The sequence below is a fragment of the Anomaloglossus baeobatrachus genome, chromosome 8, assembly GCF_048569485.1.
Source record: "Anomaloglossus baeobatrachus isolate aAnoBae1 chromosome 8, aAnoBae1.hap1, whole genome shotgun sequence".
Classification (NCBI taxonomy): domain Eukaryota; kingdom Metazoa; phylum Chordata; class Amphibia; order Anura; family Aromobatidae; genus Anomaloglossus; species Anomaloglossus baeobatrachus.
Genome location: NC_134360.1, coordinates 30,613,243 through 30,640,547, shown reverse-complemented (window position 1 = coordinate 30,640,547; position 27,305 = coordinate 30,613,243). Strand labels below are relative to the sequence as shown.

The 27,305-nt window shown below is 45.0% G+C and overlaps 1 protein-coding gene across 1 annotated transcript in view; it reads right to left on the bottom strand.

Annotated features, from left to right (window-relative positions):
- Positions 1–27,305, bottom strand: part of LOC142249440 (uncharacterized) — a 107,090-nt gene that overhangs the window by 58,871 nt on the left and 20,914 nt on the right. Inside the window, exons 2-4 of the mRNA XM_075321096.1 lie at positions 26,884–27,049; positions 25,105–25,142; positions 23,068–23,291 (exon numbers count right to left, since the gene is read on the bottom strand). Coding sequence (XP_075177211.1) covers positions 23,068–23,291; positions 25,105–25,142; positions 26,884–27,049 — 428 coding nt within the window. The remainder of the gene's footprint in view (positions 1–23,067; positions 23,292–25,104; positions 25,143–26,883; positions 27,050–27,305) is intronic.

The window sequence follows — 27,305 nt, the reverse complement described above, 5'->3', positions numbered from 1 at the left end:
CATCGCTAGGTGCAGCAGCAACGATAATTGAGCTTAGGGGGGCATGTCACCAATTAGCGATTTTGAATGTTTTTGCAACGATATCGCTAACGCGGCCAGATGTGCGTCACAAAATCCATGACCCCAACGAGATCACTTTAGCGATGTCGTAGCGTGTAATGCGGCCTTTAGTCATGCGATAAGACTCATTTAAGGGTCACTTTTGACTTTTAGGATTGCTACCTCCAATAGGTGGCACCAGAGTTCGTCTTCTTCCTCCCTAAAGAGACAGTTTGAATATTTCTCAGAGGAGCTTAAGACCCCGTTACACGCAACGACGTATCTAACGATATATCGCCGGGGTCACGGATTCCGTGACGCACATCCGGCATCGTTAGCGACGTCGTTGCGTGTGGCACCAACGAACAGCCATTAACGATCAAAAATGCTCACCTTATCGTTGATCGTTGACACTTCGTTCATCTTCATAAAATCGTTGATTGTTGAGGATGCAGGTTGTTCTTTGTTCCCGAGGCAGCACACATTGCTACATGTGACACCTCGGGAACGACAAACTATAGCTTACCTGCGGCCGCCGGCAACGAGGAAGGAAGGAGGTGGGCGGGATGTTATGGCCGCTCATCTCCGCCCCTCCGCTTCTATTGGGCGGCCGCTTAGTGACGCCGCTGTGACGTTGCATGAACCGCTCACCTTAGAAAGGAGGTGGTTCGCCGGTATCAGCGACGTCGCTAGGCTGGGAAGTCCGTGTGACTTCTCCAAACGATTTTGTGCACCATGGGCAGCGATTTGCCTGTGACGCACAAACGACGGGGGCGGGTACGCTCGCTAGTGATATCGCTAGTGTAGTGATATTGCTGCGTGTAACGTGGCCTTTAAAGTCTTCCCACCACTGGCATGCTGGAATGGTATGTCAGTTTCCATAAGGAGAAAAGCTTCCCCTTTAGACCCTGTCTTAGCCTCTCATAAAGCCAGATCAGATCTCATATTATGCACTGACGAGAGACAACACCGTGTTTTAAAATTGAGGTTCTGATCTGTCATAAATTCTTAGGCGGGCTTTGCACGCTGCGACACCGGTAACAATGTGTTATGCTCAGTGATAGTCCCGCCCCCGTCGCACGTGCAATATCTAGTGAAAGCTGCCGTAGCGATTATTATCGCTACAGCAGTTTCACACGCACATACCTGCCGTGCGACGTCCCTCTGGCCGGCGACCCGCCTCCTTCCTAAGGGGGCGGGTCGTGCGGCGTCAAAGCGACGTCACACGGCAGGCGGCCAATTGAAGTGGAGGGGCGGAGATGAGCGGGACGTAAACATCCCGCCCACCTCCATCCTTCTCATTGCAGCCGGCGGCAGGTAAGGTGAAGTTCCTCGCTCCTGCGGCTTTACACACAGCGATGTGTGCTGCCGCAGGAGCGAGGAAAAACATCGTACCTGTCGCTGCACCGGCATTATGGAAATGTCGGAGGCTGCAGTGATGATACGATAACGACGCTTTTGCGCTAGTTCATCGTATCAAAAAGGATTTGCACGTTGCGATATCGACTGCGACGCCGGATGTGCGTCACTTTCGATTTGACCCCATCGACATCGCACGTGCAATGTCGCAACGTGCAAAGCCGCCCTTAGTCATACGATGAGACTCGTTAATGGGTCACTTTTGACTTATTGGAATGCTACCTCCAATAGGTGGCACCAGAGTTCGTCTTCTTCCTCCCTAAAGAGACAGTTTGAATATTTCCCAGAGGAGCTTAAAGTCTCCTCACCACTGGCATGCTGGAATGGTGTGTCAGTCTCTATAAGGAGAAAAGCTTCCCCTTTTAGACCCTGTCTTAGCCTCTCATACAGCCAGATCAGATCTCATATTTTGCACTGACGAGGGACAACACCATGTCTGCAAATTGAGGTTCTGATCTGGCATACATAGTAAGTCATACGATGAGACTCGTTAATGGGTCACTTTTGACTTTTAGGATTGCTACCTCCAATAGGTGGCACTAGAGTTTGTCTTCTTCCTCCATGAAGAGACAATTTGAATATTTCCCAGAGGAGCATTGCGGCTTAAAGTCTCCTCACTGGCATGCTGGAATGGTGTTTTGGTTTCTGTAAGAAGAAAAGCTTCCCCTTTAGACTCCTTCTAAAACGAAGAAAGTTTTAGGCTTGAGGGCACTTGTTTGGCCAGAAGGTCATTGAGTGATTGATCCCAAGATTGTATCAGACTTAATTGTGGAAACCAGTATGAATTTCCATGAATCTACCTTGGGTTAAAGATACTTAAGAATAGCTGAGAGTGACCAAAGGCCACCCAAGAAGCCCAATCTGGTTTATTAACCTTTCTGCCTGATATACATAAGCTGTTGGTCAAAGATCGTATCATTTTGATCTGTAGTATGTCCAGAGAGATGCAGGTGTGTGTTTTCTCTTGAGTTAAAGGTACTCAATAATAGTTGAGGATCACCAAAGGCCAGCCAAGAAACCCAATCTGGTTTATTAACCTTTCTGCAAGATGTAAATAAGTTGTTGGCCCAAGAAGGTATAATTTTGATCTGTAGTATGTCCAGAGAGAAGTATGTGTGTACATGTGTAACGCCTGCCTGGATCCACAGACTCACATGGGCTGTAATGGGGAGGCTAGAGGGAAGCCACTCACCAAGCAGGACCCCCAGAACCCTGAAACCCTTTAACCCCTATACAGGGATTTGGATTTACACAGAGCCCCGGTGATCACTACCTGTGGAAGGCTGCAGTCCGGTGAGAGTAGTAGTCAGGCAGGGTCAAACCAGGAATTGCGAAACAGGGACAGAATCAGCAGGCAATGACGTAATCAAAAACGTAGCAGAGGTCAAATCCGGATCGGGCAGCGAGGTACAAAAATAGTAGGCAGGAGGGTAGTCATAAAACACGCAGAAGTCAGCACACAGGAATCACCAACAGAATAGGACGTAACAGGAGCCAGGAAAATCAGAACTATCTATGGCAGAGGTCAGCAGACAGGAGAGGAACTAAGAAGGGTGTGGTGTCTTCCCATTGGCTGTAGCTGAATGATGGTACTTCAGCTGGGAGACACCCGCCACCTACAGTCAGCCAGTGGTACTGCAGATCCATAGGAAACCCAGACCAGTGGATGATCGGAGCCTGCACCCACCAGCGCCGCCGGCATGGACTCCTCTCCCATCACCAGCAGTATCCACGGCAGGAACACGGCGTCGCCTGGCGATCGGAGTAGAAGTCGATGGAGCGGACTCTGGTGGTGACGTAACAACATGTGGACATTATATATGTCAAGTGGAAATGAACTTGTATGTAACATCTAAGGATACTTCTAAAAAGAAGAATGTTTTAGGCTTGAGGGCACTTGTTTGGACATATAGTCATCCAGCTATTGATCTCAAGATTGTTTCAGACTTAACTGTTTAAACCAGCATGAATTTCCATGAATTTACCTTGGGATGAAGATACTCAAGAGTTGCTGAGGGTGACTAAAGGCCAGCCAAAGAACCCAATTTGGTTTATTAACCTTTCTGCCAGATGTAAATAAGCTGTTGGCCCAAGAAGGTAAAATTTTGATCTGTAGTATGTCTAGAGAGAAGCAAGTGTGTACATGTGGACATTATTTAAGTCAAGTGGAGATGAACCTTTATGCAACTTCTGAAAATACTTCTAAAGAGAAGAAAGTCTAAGGCGGGCTTTACATGTTGCGACATCGCTAGCAATTTCTAGCAATGTCGAGCGCGATAGCACCCGCCCCCGTCGCACATGCGATATCTGGTGCTTGCTGCTGTAGCGAACATTATCGCTACAGCAGCTTCACATGCACTTACCTGGTCGGCGACGTCGCTGTGACTGCCGAACAATCCCTCCTTCAAGGGGGAGGTGCGTTCGGCGTCACCGCGATGTCACCGCAATGTCACTAAGCGGCCGGCCAATAGAAGAGGAGGGGCGGAGATGAGCAGGACATAACATCCCGCCCACCTCCTTCCTTTCGCATTGCCGGTGGACGCATTGCCGGTTTCACACACAGCGATGTGTGCTGCTGCAGGAACGACAAACAACATCGTACCGGCAGAAGTAACGACATTATGGAAATGAACGACGTGACACAGATCAGTGATTTCTTACGCTTTTGCGCTAGTTCATCGTCGCACCTAAGATTTACACGTTACGATGTCGCTACCGGCGTCAGATGTGCATCACTAACGACGTGATCCCGACGATATATCGGTAGCGATGTCACAACGTGTAAAGCCCGCCTTAGTTTGAGGGCACTTGTTTTGGACAGAAGGTCATCCAGCTATTGCTCTCAAGATTGTATCAGACTTGACTGTGGGAACCATCATGAATTTCCATTTATCTTGGGTTAAAGATACTCAAGAATAGCTGAGGGTGACCGAAGACCAGCCAAGAAATCCATACTGGTTTATTAACCTTTCTGGCAGATATAAATAAGTTGTTGGCCCAAGAAGGTATCATTTTGATCTGTAGAATGTCCAGAAAGATACATGTGTGCATGAGGACCTTATGTAAGTCAAGTGGAGTGAACCTTTACTTAAAGAGGTTGTCCAAAGAAAACAGGTTATCATCAATCAACTGGGTTTTGATCAATTGTGATCACACTGACCAGCAGAACAGGGGTGGTTTCATCCCCATTGCAATGGAGCAGTTGTGCACATGTTTGACCGGTGCTTCATTAAATCCCGATAGAGCTGAGCTAGGCTTTTTCCGACAGCCTCATTGAGAATGAATGGAGCAACGGTCAGCATCTGGGGATAAATGTGCCTCATCTCATCTCATCTCATGTGCACCCTCTTTTGTCTGATGGTCATAAAGTTAGTGACCTCAGGAGTACATCAGACTTGACGTTGAAGACGAGACAAAGCAAGTTCATTAATCAAGTTATCGCTGGTTAAGACATTTAAGACCGGCTAAGGACCACCAAAGACCAATCAAGAAATCTTACCAGGTTTCCTAAACTTTTTGCAACGTACGATGTTGTCCAAAGGGGGTGGGATTTTGTCCAGTTGTCGGAAGTTTTTGGCTTGAAGGCACCCACTTGTGTTTGACAGTCATCCAGCTAATGACCTCAGGACTACATGAGACTTGACGATGAAGACCAGACAAAGCAAGTTCAAGAATATCCATCAAGTTATCGTACATTAAGACACATAAAAACAGCTGAGGACTACCAAAGGCCAATCAAGAAATCTTACCAGGCTTCCTAAACGTATTGCCTTGTATGATGTTGTCCTAAGAGAGTAGGATTTTGACCAAATGTTGGATGAAGCTCTTTAAATCTGTAGTCAAAATGTCACGATGACTATGGGATAGCGGGGATCCGGGTCTCCTACCCTCAAGCTACGGGACCCTAAGCTATCCCTAACCTCAGGGATACTCCTAATGGTGGGATACCTGAGTCTCCTTCCTGGCCCTGCTTTTGTGCTTTTGACCAGTCGTGATTTGATACCCCTTCCCTCTCAAAGGGATGGGACTGGAGTGAGATGAAACCTACAGAAATAGGTACATGTGTGATTTATCTGAGGAAGGAGATGTGTTTTCTGAAACATGTAATAATAAAATCACGATTTAACTATTACTGCTGACCTACTTCATACGACAGCGCTGGGTCCACTTCTACTTTGAATTTTTGACACTATTCAGCACGCACACACAGAGGTATAAGACAATAAGAGGATTAGGAGAAAAGCAAGAGGAAGTAGGAAGCAATAAGAGAACAAGGTTAAACTCCACAAACGCTCCAAGCAAAAACACTTTCCCCAGAAAGTTTGGGAAACCAAAGCTCACAGACCAACACAGAATAAACTATAGCTGGCATGGGTAGAAGATTTCATCCAGCATAAATAGGAGGGGAGCAGATGTGATTGGCTTCCCCACCACACGGGATCAAAGGAACTTCATTAGCAGGGTTTGTGGAAAATTTGAGTCTGAGAGATTTGCTCTTAGAGAGACTCACAAATAATGTTTGCAACATTTATAACAACCCAAGTTTGGGATTTACAAAGACTCTAAATGTAACCGATCACGTTCCCCAGTAAGAGAGTAAAAATCAATACACGTTTCAATTTTTTCATTATTTTTTTTTTGTAATAACAGCTCTTAAAATTGAAAAACCCTTTTACCTATTTCTCAAATCTGAAGCTATTTCTACATTATTATTTTTTTCTGAATTAACCTTTCATATCAAAAGGAGCAATTCTGCAATCTGGAGGATTCGCCACAATTTCATGCATAATTTATTCCCTGAGTTTAACGCTAAATGCAGAGCTGTTGACTTTGTAAAAGCGCGTTCTGACTTTGCAAGCAGCGTGCCAGATCTAAAGCTTCTCTCTCTCGAGATTGAAGAGCATAAACTCCAGAAATGAGCGCAGGATAAAGACGGCAAAACAAAACAACAAGGCAAGGGCCCTTGAATCTTGATTTTGAAGTGTGTGATTGATTTTAAATTTTACTTTTTTTGCACCCTCTGTAGAATGAGCTTAGAACCCACTGTATTCATTTAAAATACTGCACTAGCTCCTGCACTCCCTCTAGTGGTGGTGAAAAGTGTGCAATTTTACTGCACTAGCTCCTGCACTCCCTCTAGTGGGGGTAAATATTGTGCAATGTTACTCTAGTAGCTCCTGCACTCCCTCTAGTGGTGGTGAAAATTGTGCAATGGTACTGCACTAGCGCCTGCACTCCTTCTAGTGGTGGTAAAAATTGTGCAATGTTACGGCAATAGCTCTTGCACTCCCTCTAGTGGTGGTGAAAAATATGTAATGGTACTGAACTAGCTCCTGCACTCCCTCTAGTGGTGGTAAAAATTGTGCAATTTTACTACACTAGCTCCTGCACTCCCTCTAGTGGTTGTAAAAAATTGTGCAATTTTACTGCAATAGCTCCTGCAGCCCCTCTAGTGGTGGTAACAATTTTGCAATGTTACTGCATTAGCTCCTGCACTCCCTCTAGTGGTGGTGAAAATTGTGCAATCTTACTGAAGTAGCTCTTGCACTCCTTCTAGTGGGGTTAAAAAATGTGCAATGTTACTGCATTAGCTCTTGCACTCCCTCTAGTGGTGGTAAAAATTGTACAATGTGTTACGGTTCCCGTTTCTGAGGATCTGCGTGTCTCCTTATCCTTTGCTGTGGTCTGGCTATGCTATATCTTGGTCCCAGGTCTGTGTGGCGCTGGAGACTATGTTCTGATTCCATGCTACTGAGCATGTGCGAGCACTGGAGACTAAGTCCTATCTTGGAGCCATTGCACATGTGCGGGTGACATCATTGCTGACACTAGGTCACATGTCTCTGACACATTCTAAGCCGATTGGCCGCTGGTCATGTGCTTATGACGCTTTGCTCTGTGATAGGCCAGCGTGACGTCATTGCTGACGATTCTCGCAGCGGATTGGCTCGTGTCCTCCATCTTGGATGAGGCACAGAGTCTATATAAGACCCTGATGCACGCTGCTCGGCGCTCAGTCCTCTTGGTTCCTGCATAGGAGTAGACGCTCTGTGCATGTCCCTTGCGGCACCTATTGTCTATCTAGGTGAGTGTTATCGGTAGGGTAACGCTCTTGTACCTTGCAGCTTATGCTGTGGTCCGTATCCTCGCACCTTAGTGGAGAGGACATAGGCAGGTGCTTGCTGCACATGGTCTGACTGGGCCTTGTGGTTCTACTCTGAGGTGAGCGCTATCGGTAGTGTTCTGTCTCCTATTCATTAAATAGGATAAGGGTAATATCGTTTGTTGCCCACAAGAGGTCACTGTTGGCTTTCTTATGTTTTCCTCATACCTCTCTACAGTATTTCTGTGGTTTTGAGCCTGTTGCTTTAAGGAAAAGATACTTCCTTGGACTGCCCCTTTTTCCCTTCCCTTACTGAGTTGGAGACGCAGATGTCTTGATGCCTCCATAGGATTCAGAGGTGCTATGGTTGGCTCCAGTACCTTTTCTTCAATCGTTCCTCCTGACTAATGGATCCCGGTAGGAATCATTGTACTAGACTACATATTTGTGTTGGAATATGTGTACAGTTGTTATGTAGGCACTGTGAAGTGGCAGTGGATCTACTCAGATTGCATAGGCTGTGATACATGCAGAGCAGGTGTAGGGCAGCTTCAGCAGTGTAAATGTTGTGTTCAGTCATATGCATTGCTCTCTATGTTATGCAGATTCTGTAAATACCAGTACTACTATATATGTCATTCTGTTATTTGTGATATGCCTGTACTGATATGGATTTGTATCCTTTGTTATAGTTTTTACCAATCAATCATCCATTTCTTACGATCATCCACCTATCCATCATCATTTAATAAATAAAGTCTTAAAGGCAACACAGTCTGTTTATTGAAACATTGGATGAAGGTTAGCTGTATGCCGGAGTCCACACAGCTCACACGTGGACGAAGGCAGAACAGTAAAAACGGGCTGCTGGTCGCAGGCAGCGATTGTATGAACTGTACGGGACAGCTAACACCCACGCTACACAGCACACGGGTATTACAGCAGCCACCATACAGCTACATAGAACAAGAGCGCAGTCCAGCTCCAGTAAAGATAGCCGGTCGCAGGCTGTAGTACGGGACCGCTAACATCCACGCTGTACCGCATATGGATGTCGCAGCAGCCACCATACAGCCGCAGTGACTAGACCGCAGTACGCCAGAAACCACCATTCCACTCCCACCACGTGGAAGGCCGTCCGCAAATAGACTCTGTTTCCCGCTAAAATAGTCTGCAGCCAAGTGCACAATGTCTGTCAGCCGAGCGTCTTCCCTGAAGACAAGGTCACGGGCAAGCTCTACTAAGTCCTCAATTAGGGAGCTTGCTGCCGTCGCCCGCGCTGAGGCCGAAGCAGCTAAAGTGAGGTCCTCCTTCGCCGAACAGGAAATGCAACTCAAACTAAAGCAGACAGAGAGTGCACGTCTGCAAGCGGAGCAAGAAGCAGAGAATGCACGTCTGCAACTGACTTTAGAAAGACTTGCCGTAGAAAAGGAGACAGCGGCCGCAATAGCCAAGGCAGAGTTCCTGGAAGCGACAGAGCACCCCGAAGGAAGACGTAGCAATGTTCTTGGGCCGGACCTAAACCAGCAGGATCCAGCACAGCGCGTCGCAGAATACATCTACCAATACTCCAGGATAGATGACAGCTCAGATGTGCTTCACCAAACAGACTACGCAGACGGCCAGCCATCCAACCTTGAATTACACCGCTTCAAGCAAGAGAGTGTACAGCACGAGGAGGTTCACCAAAACTACTATTCCACAGGGCGGAAGGTACAACCACCATTTTACCATAAAGAGACACCTTTCTCTCCGGGGAGGTACTATGCTGACTTTCTGAAGGCGGAAACACCCTACAGGTATGGTGATACACCACACAATAGACACGACCATACACCGGCTCGCACCAGCACTGACCAAGCCACCATGGACTTTGCAAAGTTCTTTGCTCGTCGAGATCTGGTCACAAAAGGACTTGTAAAGTTCAATGATCGTGCCGAGAATTATAGGTCGTGGCGAGCCTCGTTCCAGAACACCATAAGAGGTTTGGACCTTTCTTGTAGTGAGGAGTTAGACCTCCTGGTAAAATGGCTTGGTAGTGAATCGGTAGAACACGCCAAAAGACTAAGAGACATTAACATTAAAAACCCACCCAAAGGTCTACACTTGGTGTGGAAGAGACTTGATGAATGCTATGGGTCCATAGAAGTTATTGAAAATGCTTTGTTTAAAAGAATTGATGACTTCCCTAAGATAGGACCCAAAGGCTTTCAAAGGCTAAGAGAGCTAAGTGATCTGTTAGTGGAGTTACAGGTTGCCCAAGAGGAAGGAGATTTGCCCGGATTGGCATTCTTGGATACCGCTAGGGGTGTCAATCCGATAGTGCAAAAACTTCCTTACAATCTACAAGAAAAGTGGGTCTCACACGGTTCACGGTATAAGCAAACACATAACGTGCCATTCCCTCCTTTTGTTGTATTTGTAGATTTTGTAGCTCAGCAAGCTAAAATCAGAAATGACCCTAGTTTTGATTTTACTCTGTCATGTACCACCGCCCCCGATGTCAAACCCAGTAGGACACCCGTGGCGGTCCACAAAACTAACATTGTCTCCTCAGGTCCTGCTCACAAAGAAAGTAAGCATCCTCCAGAAGAGAACAAACCCCAGGATATCAGTAAACAGTGTCCTCTACACCGGAAACCACATCCTCTACTAAAATGCAGAGCCTTCAGGGAGAAGTCTCTAGAGGATCGCAAAGGCTTCCTCAAGGAACACAACATCTGCTTCAAATGCTGTGCTGCAACATCGCACATGGCCAGGAACTGCGAAGCTAGCGTGAAATGTGCAGAATGTGACAGCACGGATCACAATACAGCCTTACACCCTGGACCACCTACACGAATGTTGCCGCAAGCAGAAGAACACGATGGAAAACAGAAGAACACTGATGAAGACACCACGGTGGTTACCTCTCAATGTATGGAGATCTGTAAAGGACTCACAGGAGGAAGGTCCTGTTCGAAAATCTGCCTTGTCAGAGTCTACCCAGCAGGCCGCAGGGACAAAGCAATTAAGATCTATGCGATCTTGGACGACCAGAGCAACAGATCTCTTGCCAAGTCCATCTTCTTCAGCAGTTTCAACATTGCGGGCCCCGGTTCTCCCTACTCCTTGAAGACATGTTCAGGCACCGTTGAGACGGCGGGGAGGAAGGCAAGCGGGTACAAGGTGGAATCCATAGATGGCCAGACCTGCCTATCATTACCTACCATACTGGAGTGCAACCAGATTCCTGACAACAGGTCCGAGATACCTTCACCAGAGGTAGCAGCTCATCACCCCCATCTGAAGCGTATAGCTCACCTGATTCCAGAACTGGACTCAGAAGCTCCAATAGCCTTACTCCTTGGAAGAGACCTGCTACGTGTGCATAAGGCTAGAGAGTCCATTAACGGCTCCCAGAACGCTCCATATGCGCAGAGACTTGACCTAGGATGGGTCGTAATAGGAGATGTCTGTCTAGGAGGAGCACACAAGCCAGCCTCAGTCAACAGTATGCTCACCAACACACTAGAAAATGGACGTCCGTCTTTCTTCCGACCATGTCACAACAGTCTGTTGGTAAAGGAATTACCAAGCAGTACTCCTCTGCCATGTCCTTTCGCAGTTCCTTCCAACGAAGACCACGCTTGTGAGGGCGAACAAGACCACATAGGCTGTACAGTCTTCCACAGGACCAAAGAGGACAACAAAACAGCAATGTCCATAGAAGACAGGATGTTCTTGGATATCATGGACCAAGAAATAACCAAAGACAAGTCGAACAGCTGGGTGGCACCCTTACCATTCCGACCACGGAGACAACGCCTACCCAACAACAGGGAACAGGTCTACAGTCGATTTGTCTCCCTCAGACACAAGCTCAAGAAGTCTATCGAGGCCTTGACCGATCTTCATGTGAACCGACCATACGCTCCTGTGCCATCCACAGAAGTCAAATCTCAAAGACTTTGTATCTTCTGCGATGCATCAGTCAAAGCAATCGCAGCAGTAGTATACCTTAAAACCACCGATGTGAATGAACAGATCCATACTGGGTTCGTCATGAGTCGGACAAAACTGGCGCCACTCCGTGAACACACGATACCTAGACTGGAACTCTGTGCTGCCGTCCTTGCAGTAGAGCTGGCTGAACTTATCTCAGATGGAATGAATCAGGAGATCAAAGATGCAGAGTTCTACACTGACAGCAAGGTGGTACTAGGATACATCTGCAACGAAACACGACGCTTCTATGTCTACGTCAGCAACCGGGTATTGAGAATAAGAAGATCAACTCGCCCTGATCAGTGGCATTACGTATCTACTCATCACAATCCCGCCGACCATGCGACTAGATCCGTTGCACCAAGTCACCTTAAGGACACTACATGGTTCACAGGCCCTGCCTTCCTGTACCGAACAACATCCTACATCAGCAGGCCCGATACATTCGAACTGGTGGATCCAGATGTCGATGAAGACCTTCGTCCTCAAGTGTCAGCTCTTCATACAGTGGTTTCAGGACGTCACCTCGGATCTCATCGGTTCAGTAGATTCTCAACCTGGAACTCACTTGTTAGAGCCATCGCTTTTTTACTACACGTGACTCAGTTTTACAAGTCCGAACTACCAACAAATCAGAGATGCAGTAAAGGTTGGCATCACTGCAAGCATGCGTTTACTGCTCCCAACCTAGAGAAAGCCAAGATTACAATACTCCATGTTGTACAAAATGAAGCCTACAACAAGGAGATAGACAATCTCGACAAAGGACTACCCATTCCTAGAGACAGTGCGTTGAGGAAACTCGACCCGTTCATTGACAAAGATGGGCTGCTGAGAATAGGTGGCCGCATTCAAGAAGCTAAGGTAGAAGTCTCAGAGAAACACCTGGTAATAATTCCCGAACGTCATCATGTCACAACCTTGCTTATTCAACATCATCACATCTTGGTGAGACATCAAGGTCGTTTGTTTACCGAAGGGAGTCTACGAACGGCTGGACTATGGATAGTCGGAGCGAAGAGAAGCGTGAGCAAACTCATCTTCAACTGCGTTACGTGTCGCAAACTTCGTGGCATGTTTCAAAACCAGAAGATGGCTAATCTTCCACCTGACAGGCTCAGTACTGAACCCCCTTTCACCAACGTTGGACTGGATGTGTTCGGCCCCTGGTCCGTAGCTACAAGACGCACTAGGAAGGTCCATGCCGAAGCAAAGTGTTGGGCAGTTCTATTCACCTGTTTGTCTGTCAGAGCTGTTGATATCGAAGTAATAGAATCTATGGACACTTCAAGTTTCATAAATGCACTTCGACGCTTCATCGCTATCAGAGGCCCCGTGAAGCACATTCGTTCTGATAGAGGCACGAACTTTATTGGAGCAGCAAGAGAACTCCAAATCCCTTCCAATCTAGACATTACAAATGTAGAGAGGTACCTAGGTGAGCAAGGATGCACCTGGACCTTCAACCCGCCACACTCTTCGCACATGGGAGGCACCTGGGAAAGAATGATAGGAATTGCACGCGAGATTCTAGATTCTATCCTCTTGCAAGCAAACACCAGACTTACCCACGAAAGCTTGACTACGTTCTTGGCCGAAGTTACAGCTATCATGAATGCTAGGCCATTGACAGCTCTTTCTGGAGATTCTGGAGACTCAACAGTTCTTACTCCTGCCATGTTACTTACACAGAAAACCTGTGTCCCAGGAGCTCCACCTGGAGAATTCACCGAGAAAGACCTCTACAGAAGACAATGGAGGCAAGTACAAAACGTGTCCAATGCCTTTTGGGACAGATGGAGGAAACAATATCTCTCCACTCTGCAAACCAGAACAAAATGGCAGAAAGACCATCCAAACATCAGACTTGGCGATGTGGTACTTGTAAAGGACAGTCAATCACACCGAAATGAGTGGCCACTCGGCCTAGTCACCAAACCCTTTCCCAGCAAGGATGGGAGAGTACGCAAGGTAGAGGTCAGAGTGAGCAAGCTCGGAGAGAACAAACTGTTCACCAGACCAGTCACTGAACTTGTGTTGTTGTTATCCCCTCAGGAGTCCAATAGTGGCATTGGTTAACGCCAAGCGGGGAGTGTTCTGTCTCCTATTCATTAAATAGGATAAGGGTAATATCGTTTGTTGCCCACAAGAGGTCACTGTTGGCTTTCTTATGTTTTCCTCATACCTCTCTACAGTATTTCTGTGGTTTTGAGCCTGTTGCTTTAAGGAAAAGATACTTCCTTGGACTGCCCCTTTTTCCCTTCCCTTACTGAGTTGGAGACGCAGATGTCTTGATGCCTCCATAGGATTCAGAGGTGCTATGGTTGGCTCCAGTACCTTTTCTTCAATCGTTCCTCCTGACTAATGGATCCCGGTAGGAATCATTGTACTAGACTACATATTTGTGTTGGAATATGTGTACAGTTGTTATGTAGGCACTGTGAAGTGGCAGTGGATCTACTCAGATTGCATAGGCTGTGATACATGCAGAGCAGGTGTAGGGCAGCTTCAGCAGTGTAAATGTTGTGTTCAGTCATATGCATTGCTCTCTATGTTATGCAGATTCTGTAAATACCAGTACTACTATATATGTCATTCTGTTATTTGTGATATGCCTGTACTGATATGGATTTGTATCCTTTGTTATAGTTTTTACCAATCAATCATCCATTTCTTATGATCATCCACCTATCCATCATCATTTAATAAATAAAGACTTAAAGGCAACACAGTCTGTTTATTGAAACATTGGATGAAGGTTAGCTGTATGCCGGAGTCCACACAGCTCACACGTGGACGAAGGCAGAACAGGTAGGGCAGCGCTCCTGTACCTTTCAGCCGTACTGTTGTCCGTGTCCTCGCACCTTAGTGGAGCGGACATAGGTAGGTCAGGTGGTCGTTGCCCTCTAGGGTAACGCTCCACTACGCTGCCTCCTGCAGCAGTCCGTATACTCGCACACTAGGGGAGCGGTCATAGACAGGAGTTTCAAGCTAGCAGCATTGCTGCTGTCCGTATCCTTGCACCACAAGTGGAGCGGACATAGGTAGGTGCCATATTGCACACACTACACCTAGTCTCTGTGACTGTTAACTGAGACAGGTGCTTTCACGCTCACAGACTGTGAGACTTCTATGCACTTTTATGTTGTATTCCTCACTCTTTTGAATTTCCACTCCTATGTTATGCTAAAAGGTAGTCGCTGTGACTTAAACAGTATACGCCGCTATTGGTCTTGGTGACACTGTGACATAAGTGTCAGTACCGCTTTGGTGGTACAGGTTTCCCCTATCCTCTGCCATACTCTGCAGCAGAGCTCTGCACGGTGGACCCTAACTGTCGGATAGCCTTCCATTCCCTTATTATCTGACAGCCCCCGTAACACAATGTTACTGTAGTAGCTTCTGCACTCCCTCTACTGGTGGTAAAAAATATGCTATGCAATTTTATTACACTAGCTCCTGCACTCCCTCTACTGGTGGTAAAAAATATGCAATTTTATTACACTAGCTCCTGCACTGCCTCTAGTGGTGGTAAAAAATATGCAATTTTATTACACTAGCTCCTGCACTCCCTCTACTGGTGGTAAATAATGTGCAATGTTACTATAGTAGCTCCTGCACTCCCTCTAGTGGTGGTAAAAATTGTGCAATGTTACTGTAGTAGCTCCTGCACTGCCTCTAGTGGTGGTAAATAATGTGCAATGTTACTATAGTAGCTCCTGCACTGCCTCTACTGGTGGTAAATAATGTGCAATGTTACTATAGTAGCTCCTGCACTGCCTCTAGTGGTGGTAAAAAATGTGCAATGTTACTATAGTAGCTCCTGCACTTCCTCAAGTGGTGGTAAAAAATGTGCAATGTTACTATAGTAGCTCCTGCACTCCCTCTAGTGGTGGTGAAAATTGTGCAATGTTACTATAGTAGCTCCTGCACTCCCTCTAGTGGTGGTAAAAATTGTGCAATGTTACTATAGTAGCTCCTGCACTCCCTCTAGTGGTGGTAAATAATGTGCAATGTTACTATAGTAGCTCCTGCACTCCCTCTAGTGGTGGTGAAAATTGTGCAATGTTACTATAGTAGCTCCTGCACTCCCTCTAGTGGTGGTAAAAATTGTGCAATGTTACTGTAGTAGCTCCTGCACTGCCTCTAGTGGTGGTAAAAATTGTGCAATGTTACTGTAGTAGCTCCTGCACTGCCTCTAGTGGTGGTAAAAATTGTGCAATGTTACTGTAGTAGCTCCTGCACTGCCTCTAGTGGTGGTAAAAATTGTGCAATGTTACTATAGTAGCTCTTGCACTCCCTCTAGTGGTGGTAAAAATTGTGCAATGTTACTGTAGTAGCTCCTGCACTCCCTCTAGTGGTGGTAAAAAATGTGCAATGTTACTATAGTAGCTCCTGCACTGCCTCTAGTGGTGGTAAAAAATGTGCAATGTTACTATAGTAGCTCCTGCACTGCCTCTAGTGGTGGTAAAAAATGTGCAATGTTACTGTAGTAGCTCCTGCACTCCCTCTAGTGGTGGTAAAAATTGTGCAATGTTACTATAGTAGCTCCTGCACTTCCTCTAGTGGTGGTAAAAAATGTGCAATGTTACTATAGTAGCTCCTGCACTGCCTCTAGTGGTGGTAAAAATTGTGCAATGTTACTATAGTAGCTCCTGCACTCCCTCTAGTGGTGGTAAAAAATGTGCAATGTTACTATAGTAGCTCCTGCACTCCCTCTAGTGGTGGTAAAAAATGTGCAATGTTACTATAGTAGCTCCTGCACTGCCTCTAGTGGTGGTAAAAAATGTGCAATGTTACTATAGTAGCTCCTGCACTGCCTCTACTGGTGGTAAATAACGTGCAATGTTACTATAGTAGCTCCTGCACTCCCTCTAGTGGTGGTGAAAATTGTGCAATGTTACTATAGTAGCTCCTGCACTGCCTCTAGTGGTGGTGAAAATTGTGCAATGTTACTATAGTAGCTCTTGCACTGCCTCTAGTGGTGGTAAAAATTGTGCAATGTTACTGTAGTAGCTCCTGCACTCCCTCTAGTGGTGGTAAAAATTGTGCAATGTTACTGTAGTAGCTCTTGCACTCCCTCTAGTGGTGGTAAAAATGTGCAATGTTACTGTAGTAGCTCCTGCACTGCCTCTAGTGGTGGTAAAAATTGTGCAATGTTACTGTAGTAGCTCCTGCACTGCCTCTAGTGGTGGTAAAAATTGTGCAATGTTACTGTAGTAGCTCTTGCACTGCCTCTAGTGGTGGTAAAAATTGTGCAATGTTACTGTAGTAGCTCCTGCACTGCCTCTAGTGGTGGTAAAAATTGTGCAATGTTACTATAGTAGCTCTTGCACTCCCTCTAGTGGTGGTAAAAATTGTGCAATGTTACTGTAGTAGCTCCTGCACTGCCTCTAGTGGTGGTAAAAATTGTGCAATGTTACTATAGTAGCTCCTGCACTCCCTCTAGTGGTGGTAAAAATTGTGCAATGTTACTGTAGTAGCTCCTGCACTGCCTCTAGTGGTGGTAAAAAATGTGCAATGTTACTATAGTAGCTCCTGCACTCCCTCTAGTGGTGGTAAAAATTGTGCAATGTTACTGTAGTAGCTCCTGCACTGCCTCTAGTGGTGGTAAAAATTGTGCAATGTTACTATAGTAGCTCTTGCACTGCCTCTAGTGGTGGTAAAAAATGTGCAATGTTACTATAGTAGCTCCTGCACTCCCTCTAGTGGTGGTAAAAATTGTGCAATGTTACTATAGTAGCTCCTGCACTCCCTCTAGTGGTGGTGAAAATTGTGCAATGTTACTATAGTAGCTCCTGCACTGCCTCTAGTGGTGGTAAAAATTGTGCAATGTTACTGTAGTAGCTCCTGCACTGCCTCTAGTGGTGGTAAAAAGTGTGCAATGTTACTATAGTAGCTCTTGCACTCCCTCTAGTGGTGGTAAAAATTGTGCAATGTTACTGTAGTAGCTCCTGCACTGCCTCTAGTGGTGGTAAAAATTGTGCAATGTTACTATAGTAGCTCTTGCACTCCCTCTAGTGGTGGTAAAAATTGTGCAATGTTACTATAGTAGCTCCTGCACTGCCTCTAGTGGTGGTAAAAATTGTGCAATGTTACTGTAGTAGCTCCTGCACTGCCTCTAGTGGTGGTAAAAATTGTGCAATGTTACTATAGTAGCTCTTGCACTCCCTCTAGTGGTGGTAAAAATTGTGCAATGTTACTGTAGTAGCTCCTGCACTGCCTCTAGTGGTGGTAAAAATTGTGCAATGTTACTATAGTAGCCCCTGCACTGCCTCTAGTGGTGGTAAAAATTGTGCAATGTTACTATAGTAGCTCCTGCACTGCCTCTAGTGGTGGTAAAAATTGTGCAATGTTACTATAGTAGCTCCTGCACTGCCTCTAGTGGTGGTAAAAATTGTGCAATGTTACTATAGTAGCTCCTGCACTGCCTCTAGTGGTGGTAAAAATTGTGCAATGTTACTATAGTAGCTCCTGCACTGCCTCTAGTGGTGGTAAAAATTGTGCAATGTTACTATAGTAGCTCCTGCACTGCCTCTAGTGGTGGTAAAAATTGTGCAATGTTACTATAGTAGCTCTTGCACTGCCTCTAGTGGTGGTAAAAATTGTGCAATGTTACTGTAGTAGCTCCTGCACTCCCTCTAGTGGTGGTAAAAATTGTGCAATGTTACTATAGTAGCTCCTGCACTGCCTCTAGTGGTGGTAAAAATTGTGCAATGTTACTATAGTAGCTCCTGCACTGCCTCTAGTGGTGGTAAAAATTGTGCAATGTTACTATAGTAGCTCTTGCACTGCCTCTAGTGGTGGTAAAAATTGTGCAATGTTACTGTAGTAGCTCCTGCACTCCCTCTAGTGGTGGTAAAAATTGTGCAATGTTACTGTAGTAGCTCCTGCACTCCCTCTAGTGGTGGTAAAAATTGTGCAATGTTACTATAGTAGCTCTTGCACTGCCTCTAGTGGTGGTAAAAATTGTGCAATGTTACTGTAGTAGCTCCTGCACTCCCTCTAGTGGTGGTAAAAATTGTGCAATGTTACTGTAGTAGCTCCTGCACTGCCTCTAGTGGTGGTAAAAATTGTGCAATGTTACTATAGTAGCTCCTGCACTCCCTCTAGTGGTGGTAAAAATTGTGCAATGTTACTATAGTAGCTCCTGCACTGCCTCTAGTGGTGGTAAAAATTGTGCAATGTTACTATAGTAGCTCCTGCACTGCCTCTAGTGGTGGTAAAAATTGTGCAATGTTACTATAGTAGCTCCTGCACTGCCTCTAGTGGTGGTAAAAATTGTGCAATGTTACTATAGTAGCTCCTGCACTCCCTCTAGTGGTGGTAAAAATTGTGCAATGTTACTATAGTAGCTCCTGCACTGCCTCTAGTGGTGGTGAAAATTGTGCAATGTTACTGTAGTAGCTCCTGCACTGCCTCTAGTGGTGGTAAAAAATGTGCAATGTTACTATAGTAGCTCCTGCACTGCCTCTAGTGGTGGTAAAAATTGTGCAATGTTACTATAGTAGCTCCTGCACTCCCTCTAGTGGTGGTAAAAATTGTGCAATGTTACTGTAGTAGCTCCTGCACTGCCTCTAGTGGTGGTAAAAAATGTGCAATGTTACTATAGTAGCTCCTGCACTCCCTCTAGTGGTGGTAAAAATTGTGCAATGTTACTGTAGTAGCTCCTGCACTGCCTCTAGTGGTGGTAAAAAATGTGCAATGTTACTATAGTAGCTCCTGCACTCCCTCTAGTGGTGGTAAAAATTGTGCAATGTTACTATAGTAGCTCCTGCACTCCCTCTAGTGGTGGTGAAAATTGTGCAATGTTACTATAGTAGCTCCTGCACTGCCTCTAGTGGTGGTAAAAATTGTGCAATGTTACTGTAGTAGCTCCTGCACTGCCTCTAGTGGTGGTAAAAATTGTGCAATGTTACTATAGTAGCTCCTGCACTCCCTCTAGTGGTGGTAAAAATTGTGCAATGTTACTGTAGTAGCTCCTGCACTGCCTCTAGTGGTGGTAAAAATTGTGCAATGTTACTATAGTAGCTCTTGCACTCCCTCTAGTGGTGGTAAAAATTGTGCAATGTTACTATAGTAGCTCCTGCACTGCCTCTAGTGGTGGTAAAAATTGTGCAATGTTACTATAGTAGCTCTTGCACTCCCTCTAGTGGTGGTGAAAATTGTGCAATGTTACTGTAGTAGCTCCTGCACTGCCTCTAGTGGTGGTAAAAATTGTGCAATGTTACTATAGTAGCTCCTGCACTGCCTCTAGTGGTGGTAAAAATTGTGCAATGTTACTGTAGTAGCTCCTGCACTGCCTCTAGTGGTGGTAAAAATTGTGCAATGTTACTATAGTAGCCCCTGCACTGCCTCTAGTGGTGGTAAAAATTGTGCAATGTTACTATAGTAGCTCCTGCACTGCCTCTAGTGGTGGTAAAAATTGTGCAATGTTACTATAGTAGCTCCTGCACTGCCTCTAGTGGTGGTAAAAATTGTGCAATGTTACTATAGTAGCTCCTGCACTGCCTCTAGTGGTGGTAAAAATTGTGCAATGTTACTATAGTAGCCCCTGCACTGCCTCTAGTGGTGGTAAAAATTGTGCAATGTTACTATAGTAGCTCCTGCACTGCCTCTAGTGGTGGTAAAAATTGTGCAATGTTACTATAGTAGCTCCTGCACTGCCTCTAGTGGTGGTAAAAATTGTGCAATGTTACTATAGTAGCTCTTGCACTGCCTCTAGTGGTGGTAAAAATTGTGCAATGTTACTGTAGTAGCTCCTGCACTCCCTCTAGTGGTGGTAAAAATTGTGCAATGTTACTATAGTAGCTCCTGCACTCCCTCTAGTGGTGGTAAAAATTGTGCAATGTTACTGTAGTAGCTCCTGCACTGCCTCTAGTGGTGGTAAAAATTGTGCAATGTTACTATAGTAGCTCCTGCACTGCCTCTAGTGGTGGTAAAAATTGTGCAATGTTACTATAGTAGCTCTTGCACTGCCTCTAGTGGTGGTAAAAATTGTGCAATGTTACTATAGTAGCTCCTGCACTGCCTCTAGTGGTGGTAAAAATTGTGCAATGTTACTATAGTAGCTCCTGCACTGCCTCTAGTGGTGGTAAAAATTGTGCAATGTTACTGTAGTAGCTCCTGCACTCCCTCTAGTGGTGGTAAAAATTGTGCAATGTTACTGTAGTAGCTCCTGCACTCCCTCTAGTGGTGGTAAAAATTGTGCAATGTTACTATAGTAGCTCTTGCACTGCCTCTAGTGGTGGTAAAAATTGTGCAATGTTACTGTAGTAGCTCCTGCACTCCCTCTAGTGGTGGTAAAAATTGTGCAATGTTACTGTAGTAGCTCCTGCACTGCCTCTAGTGGTGGTAAAAATTGTGCAATGTTACTATAGTAGCTCCTGCACTCCCTCTAGTGGTGGTAAAAATTGTGCAATGTTACTATAGTAGCTCCTGCACTGCCTCTAGTGGTGGTAAAAATTGTGCAATTTTTCTGCACTAGCTCCTGCACTCCCTCTAGCTCTAGTGGTGGTAAAACAAAAACAAGCAATTTTATTGCACTAGCTCCTGCACTCCCTCTAGTGGTGGTAAAAAAATGTGCAATTTAACTTCTTTATGTATAAAGTACATATACAGCACAAGTAGGATGCAGATGTATAAAACAGGCTCAGGAGCTGAGCCCGCTCCTTTCATGGTGGGTGCCAGTCATTTTCAACAGCTGACATCTTTCTGATCGCTGCTATTTGACCACTTAAATGACACTATCAATCTGTGACAATGGCATTTAAGTAGAGAGATCATAGTTCTGAAAGAAAAAGAGAGAAAGAAAGAAAAAGAAATCACTACTATAGTAATTTGTTGATATCTAATTGCCATGTAGAAAAAAAATGACCCCCCCACCCCCAATTGCCAATTTTTGGTGAAAGCATGTCCTACAAGAAAATGTAAGAAACTATAACCAAAACATGGTATAAATAGTATAATAAAAATGTCAGCTTTCTACATAAAAAAGGCTTTTGTGGAGGTTTATCAATGGAAAAACTAAATAAAAAGCTGAGCCTCCGAAAAAGACGACATAAACCCCCAGATTTTTCTTGTTCTTTCAAAGTTGATAATTTTTTTAGCTATTAAAATATGAAAAAATATACAAGTTTGATACCAACATTATCTATGGTATTGAATGAGTTGACCACTACTTTGACAATCCCTTTGATTCCACGTTTCCCCCAGGTAAAATAATGAAGCCTCTACTCACCTCCCTTCCAGCGGTGTCTGGGATCGTGGTATCGGGGCTCACATGGGATTGTGACGTCACGTGAGCCCCATGTCCACTGAGTGCCAACTTCCTTCTCCCCACCTTTGGACCAAACGAGTTAATGAACAGGAAGTGAGTATTGCAACTGCGCTCACTTCCTGTTAATTGTTCGTTTGGTCCAAAGGTGGGGAGAAGGAAGTCGGAGCTGATTGGACACGGGGCTTGTGTGACATTATAACCCCACATGAGCCCCGATGCTGCGATACCGGACACCACTGGAAGGGCACCGGTATGGGAGGTGAGTATAGGCTTCATTACTTTATCTGGGGGAAACGTGTGGAATCAGAAGGGGTTGTCCAAGTAGTGGACATTTCCACACTTTTCATCTGTCAAGATAAAGACATTAGTGGGGACTAGCTAAGTGTCAAAACTGTTTTTTTCTATCACAATAATTGCTCTGGCAATCTATAGATGTCACACGGAGTTTTGCACAACTTCGCCGACTGTCATGGCGGTGTTCAGATTGCAGATTCTGACTCTCCTCCAGATGGTTTCTCTGGTTTTTGGGATCAACTCATGTAAACTCGGGCCAACATTGACCTGCTGTGTGCTGATTCATAGGCAGGCTAGCAAGAGTTAATCTCTGTTCATCTGCTTGTTTCTTTGATCACATGTTGTGTGGAGGCCTATCAGATCTGCTCCCCTCCTATTTATGCTGGTTGAATCCTTCCGCCCATGTCAGCTATAGTTTATTCTATGTTGGTCTATGAGGTGTGGTGTCACAGACTTTCTGGTGAAAGTTGTGCTTTTTGCTTGGTATGGTTGTGTAGTTTACCCCTGTTGTTTTGTAGCTTCCTCCCTGCTCTTGTTTTATATCCCAAGCCTTTAATTGTCTTAAGCTTTGTATGTGCGTACTATGTGACAGAGTTTTAGTTTTCCCTTGTCTATCTTAATCTATGTGTTTCATTTCACTGCTGTCCCATCCTTGGGAAGAGGGGAGGAGTAATGAGATCAGGACTGGTCAGGAGCAGGGCCAGGAAGGAGACTTAGGCATCCCCACCATCAGGAGTATCCCTGATGTTATGGATAGCATAGGGCCCCTCAGCGTGAGGGACAGCTCATGAGCCCCGGGTCCCATATTCATTGTGACAGTAGACTTGAAGATCTATCATTGAATTAATTAGTAATATAATAGACATTTAAGGTTGATTAATGACAACATTGAATGTTATAAGGACAGTGAGGCTTCATAAATCGAATATTTTATTATGTCAAGTACCTTTAAGATGTCCTCAGCTTTTCCTACTTTGATACATAACTTTTTCCCCCAAGAAGACTCTTTCCGAGGGTGATTCTCTTCCAAACTGGAAACACAGGCAACCAAATGACCATCTTCTTTCAACTGGGCCAGTAAAGTTTTGAGGTTTTCATTGGACTGATGGGGCAAATACAGAATTTCTCTTGGTCTTGTCAGTTGTGTCAACATTTTGTACACTTGATTAACTATGAGGAGACAGAAAGTGTTGATATTTAGAACTGTATCGAAATAAGGAGAGACATAATAGCTTTGTTTCAGAAATAGCGCCCCTCCTGTGCTTGGGTTGCGGCTGGTATTACAGCTCCGCTCCATTAACTACAAAATTCTGCCCATAACCTGAAGACAGAGTGGTGCTTATGGAAGAAAACAGCCATTTTTTTTAGTAATCCTGTACTGCCCTTTTAATAAAAGGGAGTCTATCAACAAATCTCCCACTATTTAATCAATACTGGTACTAGCTTGTGGACTCAAACTAGTATAAGAAGCTTATGTGTCAGGTAGTATGATATCTGTGGAGGGACGGATAGAGAGACACACACACAGAGACAGAGACAGATAGACAGATACACACAGAGACAGAAACAGAGATGCAGAGACACACAGAGACAGACACACACAGACAGAAATAGATACAGAGACACACAGAGACAGACATAGAGACAGAGACACACAAAGACATAGAAACACACACAGAGACACATTCAGAGAGACACACAGACACACAGACACAGACACACAGAGGCATAGACACACACACACACAGAAACACACTTAGACAGAGATACACAAACACACACAGAGACACAGACACACAGACAGAAATAGAGACAGAGACACACAGAGACACACAGAGACACAGACACACAGAGACATAGAGACACAGAGAGACACATTCAGAGAGACACACAGACACACAGACACACAGAGACATAGACACACACACACACACACAGAAACACACTTAGACAGAGATACACAAACACACACAGACACACAGATAGAAATAGACAGAGACACACAGACACACAGAGACACAGACACACAGAGACATAGAGACACAGAGAGACACATACAAAGAGATACACATATACACAGAGACACAGACACACATAGACCTAGACACACAGACAGAAACACACAGAGACAGAGATACACAGTCAGAGACACACACAGAGACACAGACACACACAGACAGAAATAGAGACAGACACATGGAGACACACAGAGACATAGCCACATAGAGACACACACAGAGACACATACAAAGAGATACACAGAGACACAGACACACAGACATAGATACACAGAGACAGAAACACACAGCAACAGACAGAGATACACAGACAGAGACACACACAGAGACACAGACAGACATAGAGACAGAGACACATGGAGACAGAGATAGACATAGAGACAGAGACACACAGAGACAGAGACACACACAAAGACACACAGAAACAGAGACACAGACACACAAAGACAGACAGAGACACACACAGAGACACAGAGGCAGAGACATGCACACAGACACACAGAGACATAGACACACAGAGACAGAAACACAGACACAAATACAGAGAGAGAGGCAGACAGAGAGGGAGACAGACTGACAGAGGGAGACAGAGAGACACTTAGTTACTATCCTGAGCAACGCCGGGTACTACAGCTAGTACTATATAAAAACCTATAGTTTCCGGCACTAATTAAGGTTGATTTGCAGAGATAATGAACTATAAATGTTTATGAAAATTAGTTTGCAAGAGTCCAGTGGGCGTTTCTGAGCCAGATAGTCAAAATACAATCAAGTCCTTGCTCCTGTCACTATAAACCCCCCCCAATCCTTCCCGTTTGGTACTGACATGAGGTTCCAGGGTCCGTTTGTGGCACTTGCCTGTAACATGCTTCCTAAGTTCGGCGCATGCGCAAAGACATTCCCATATACTGCGCAGGAGAGGAATATGTGGATAGACTTTCTTTAAGTCTATTTCGTTCACCTACCTGAGTTTTCTGATTCTTTGAATGACGATCGTTTGCTTCTACAGTGAAGAAAAAATTATGTTATTAAGTTAAAGAATGAAAACTTTGAGCAAATGCCCCCTTTAACACAAACTATCCTTCCCATATTATGCACCTGATTGCTTTAAAGGAAGCCCATTTCCAGGTTTTCCCAATATAAAGTAAAGGCACCATCTTTAGCTGGTCCGTTACTGTAGTCCATGTGTATCAGCACCCAATTCCCTCGGCAATTCCCCCAAAATACCTTTCCTTCATTCCTAGTGTAATACTTAAAAGGAAGCTGTCACCAGATTTGGCGACTATAAGTTACAGCCACCACCAGTGGGTTCTTATATACAGCATTCTAACATGCTGTATATAACAGCCCAGGCCGCTGTGAGAACATAAAAATCAGTTTATAATACTCACCTAAAGGCCGGTGCGGTGCAGACTGGTCGAATGGGTGTCTATGTTCTCCGGTATCGGCGCCTCCTCTTTCCGCCATCATTGTCCTCCTTCTTCTGAAGCCTGGGTGCATGATGCATCCTACATCATGTACACTAGCCGGCATTGAGGTCTTGCGCAGGCACACTTTGATCTGCCATGAGCAGGGCAGATCTAAGTATTGTTGTGCGCCTGCGCAGTACCTCAATACCGGCTAGTGTTGGTGACGTAGGATACGTCATGCACCCAGGCTTCAGAAGAAGGAGTACCAAGATGGCCGAAAGAGGAGGCGCCGATACCGGAGAACGGAGGCACCCATTCGACCGGTCAGCACCGCTCCTTAGGTGAGTATTATAAAGTGTTTTTTACATTCTACACAGCGGCCTGGACTCTTATATACAGTATGATAGAATGCCGTATATATAAGAGCCCACTGGTGGTAGCCATAACTTATAGTCACCAAATCTGTAGTAGGGAAAAAAAGCGCAAATAGGGTCTTACCTGGTATGGGGGTGAACATATATGAGAGAATACACCCACCTGGTGAGGTTGTGCCAGTCACAACCCCTTTCACAAGCTTGCGAGCGTCTAGTGGTTAGCAGCGGCCCCGAGAAAACATTATAAAATATAAGGAGAAAAGAAACGGGTTTTGCGCCACGCTAAAAACCACAGATCCAGTAGATTGAAAAGACTTCCTTTTTATTTTTACAAGTCTACGCGTTTCAGAGACATGTCCGTCTCCTTCATCAGGACAAAAGAAATCAACCTTATGATATCTTTTGTCCTGATGAAGGAGACGGACATGTCTCTGAAACGCGTAGACTTGTAAAAAATAAAAAGGAAGTCTATTTAATCTACTGGATCTGTGGTTTTTAGCGTGGCGCAAAACCCATTTCTTTTCTTCTTATATTTTAGTAACCAAATCTGGTCACAGGTTCCCTTTAAACTGGACAAACACATGAGATAGCTGTCGGCTGAACCTTTCATTTGTAAGGCGGCTTGGTTTCCTAACTCTAACATTTGTGTGTTTTCAATGGGGAGCGTGGATAAAGCTGCTGCCAGATCCCTAAAATGTAAGGATCAGGGGTTGAAATTCAAACTGCCCGATCCTTCTCTTCCACATCATCATCTTACACGGTAAAGTCAGGAGTGTAATATGAACATCAGATGGAAGACCAGTCCTGCCCAAATCAGCAGGCTCATTCAACTTTTATCTAAAGTGTATGGCGGCCCTTTAGAATGCAAATACATTCACATCCGGAGTCACCAATGAAAATCGAAAACAGTTTAACCATAAAAATATCATTGATTTTAAAGATGGCAGTGATGACATCTAACCTGCAAATGTCTAATGGATTTTCTGTTTTTGGACATTCTTTCATCCCTTGAACAATCTCCGAGGCTTTCCTCAAGTGTCTTCTCAGCTCTTCTGGAAATCCACCATTGTTGTTACATATATGTGTAATTTGTGATAGGTGTTCTGTGATGAGATCCAGCTGGGAGTCTATGGAAGAAACTTAAGAGTTTTTATTTATACTAGAAGGTGGCCCGATTCTACGTATCGGGTATTCTAGAATTTACGTATTGTGTAGTTCATGTATGATTTTTGTTATATATATATATATATATATATATAGAGAGAGATGTTGTTGTCTGTAGTTACCAAGTGTTTGTGTAGGGCGCTGTACATGTTCTGGGTGTTGTCTGGGTGTGACGGGGGGTGAGAGCGGTGTTGTATGTGTGTTGCGTGTGTTGCGTTG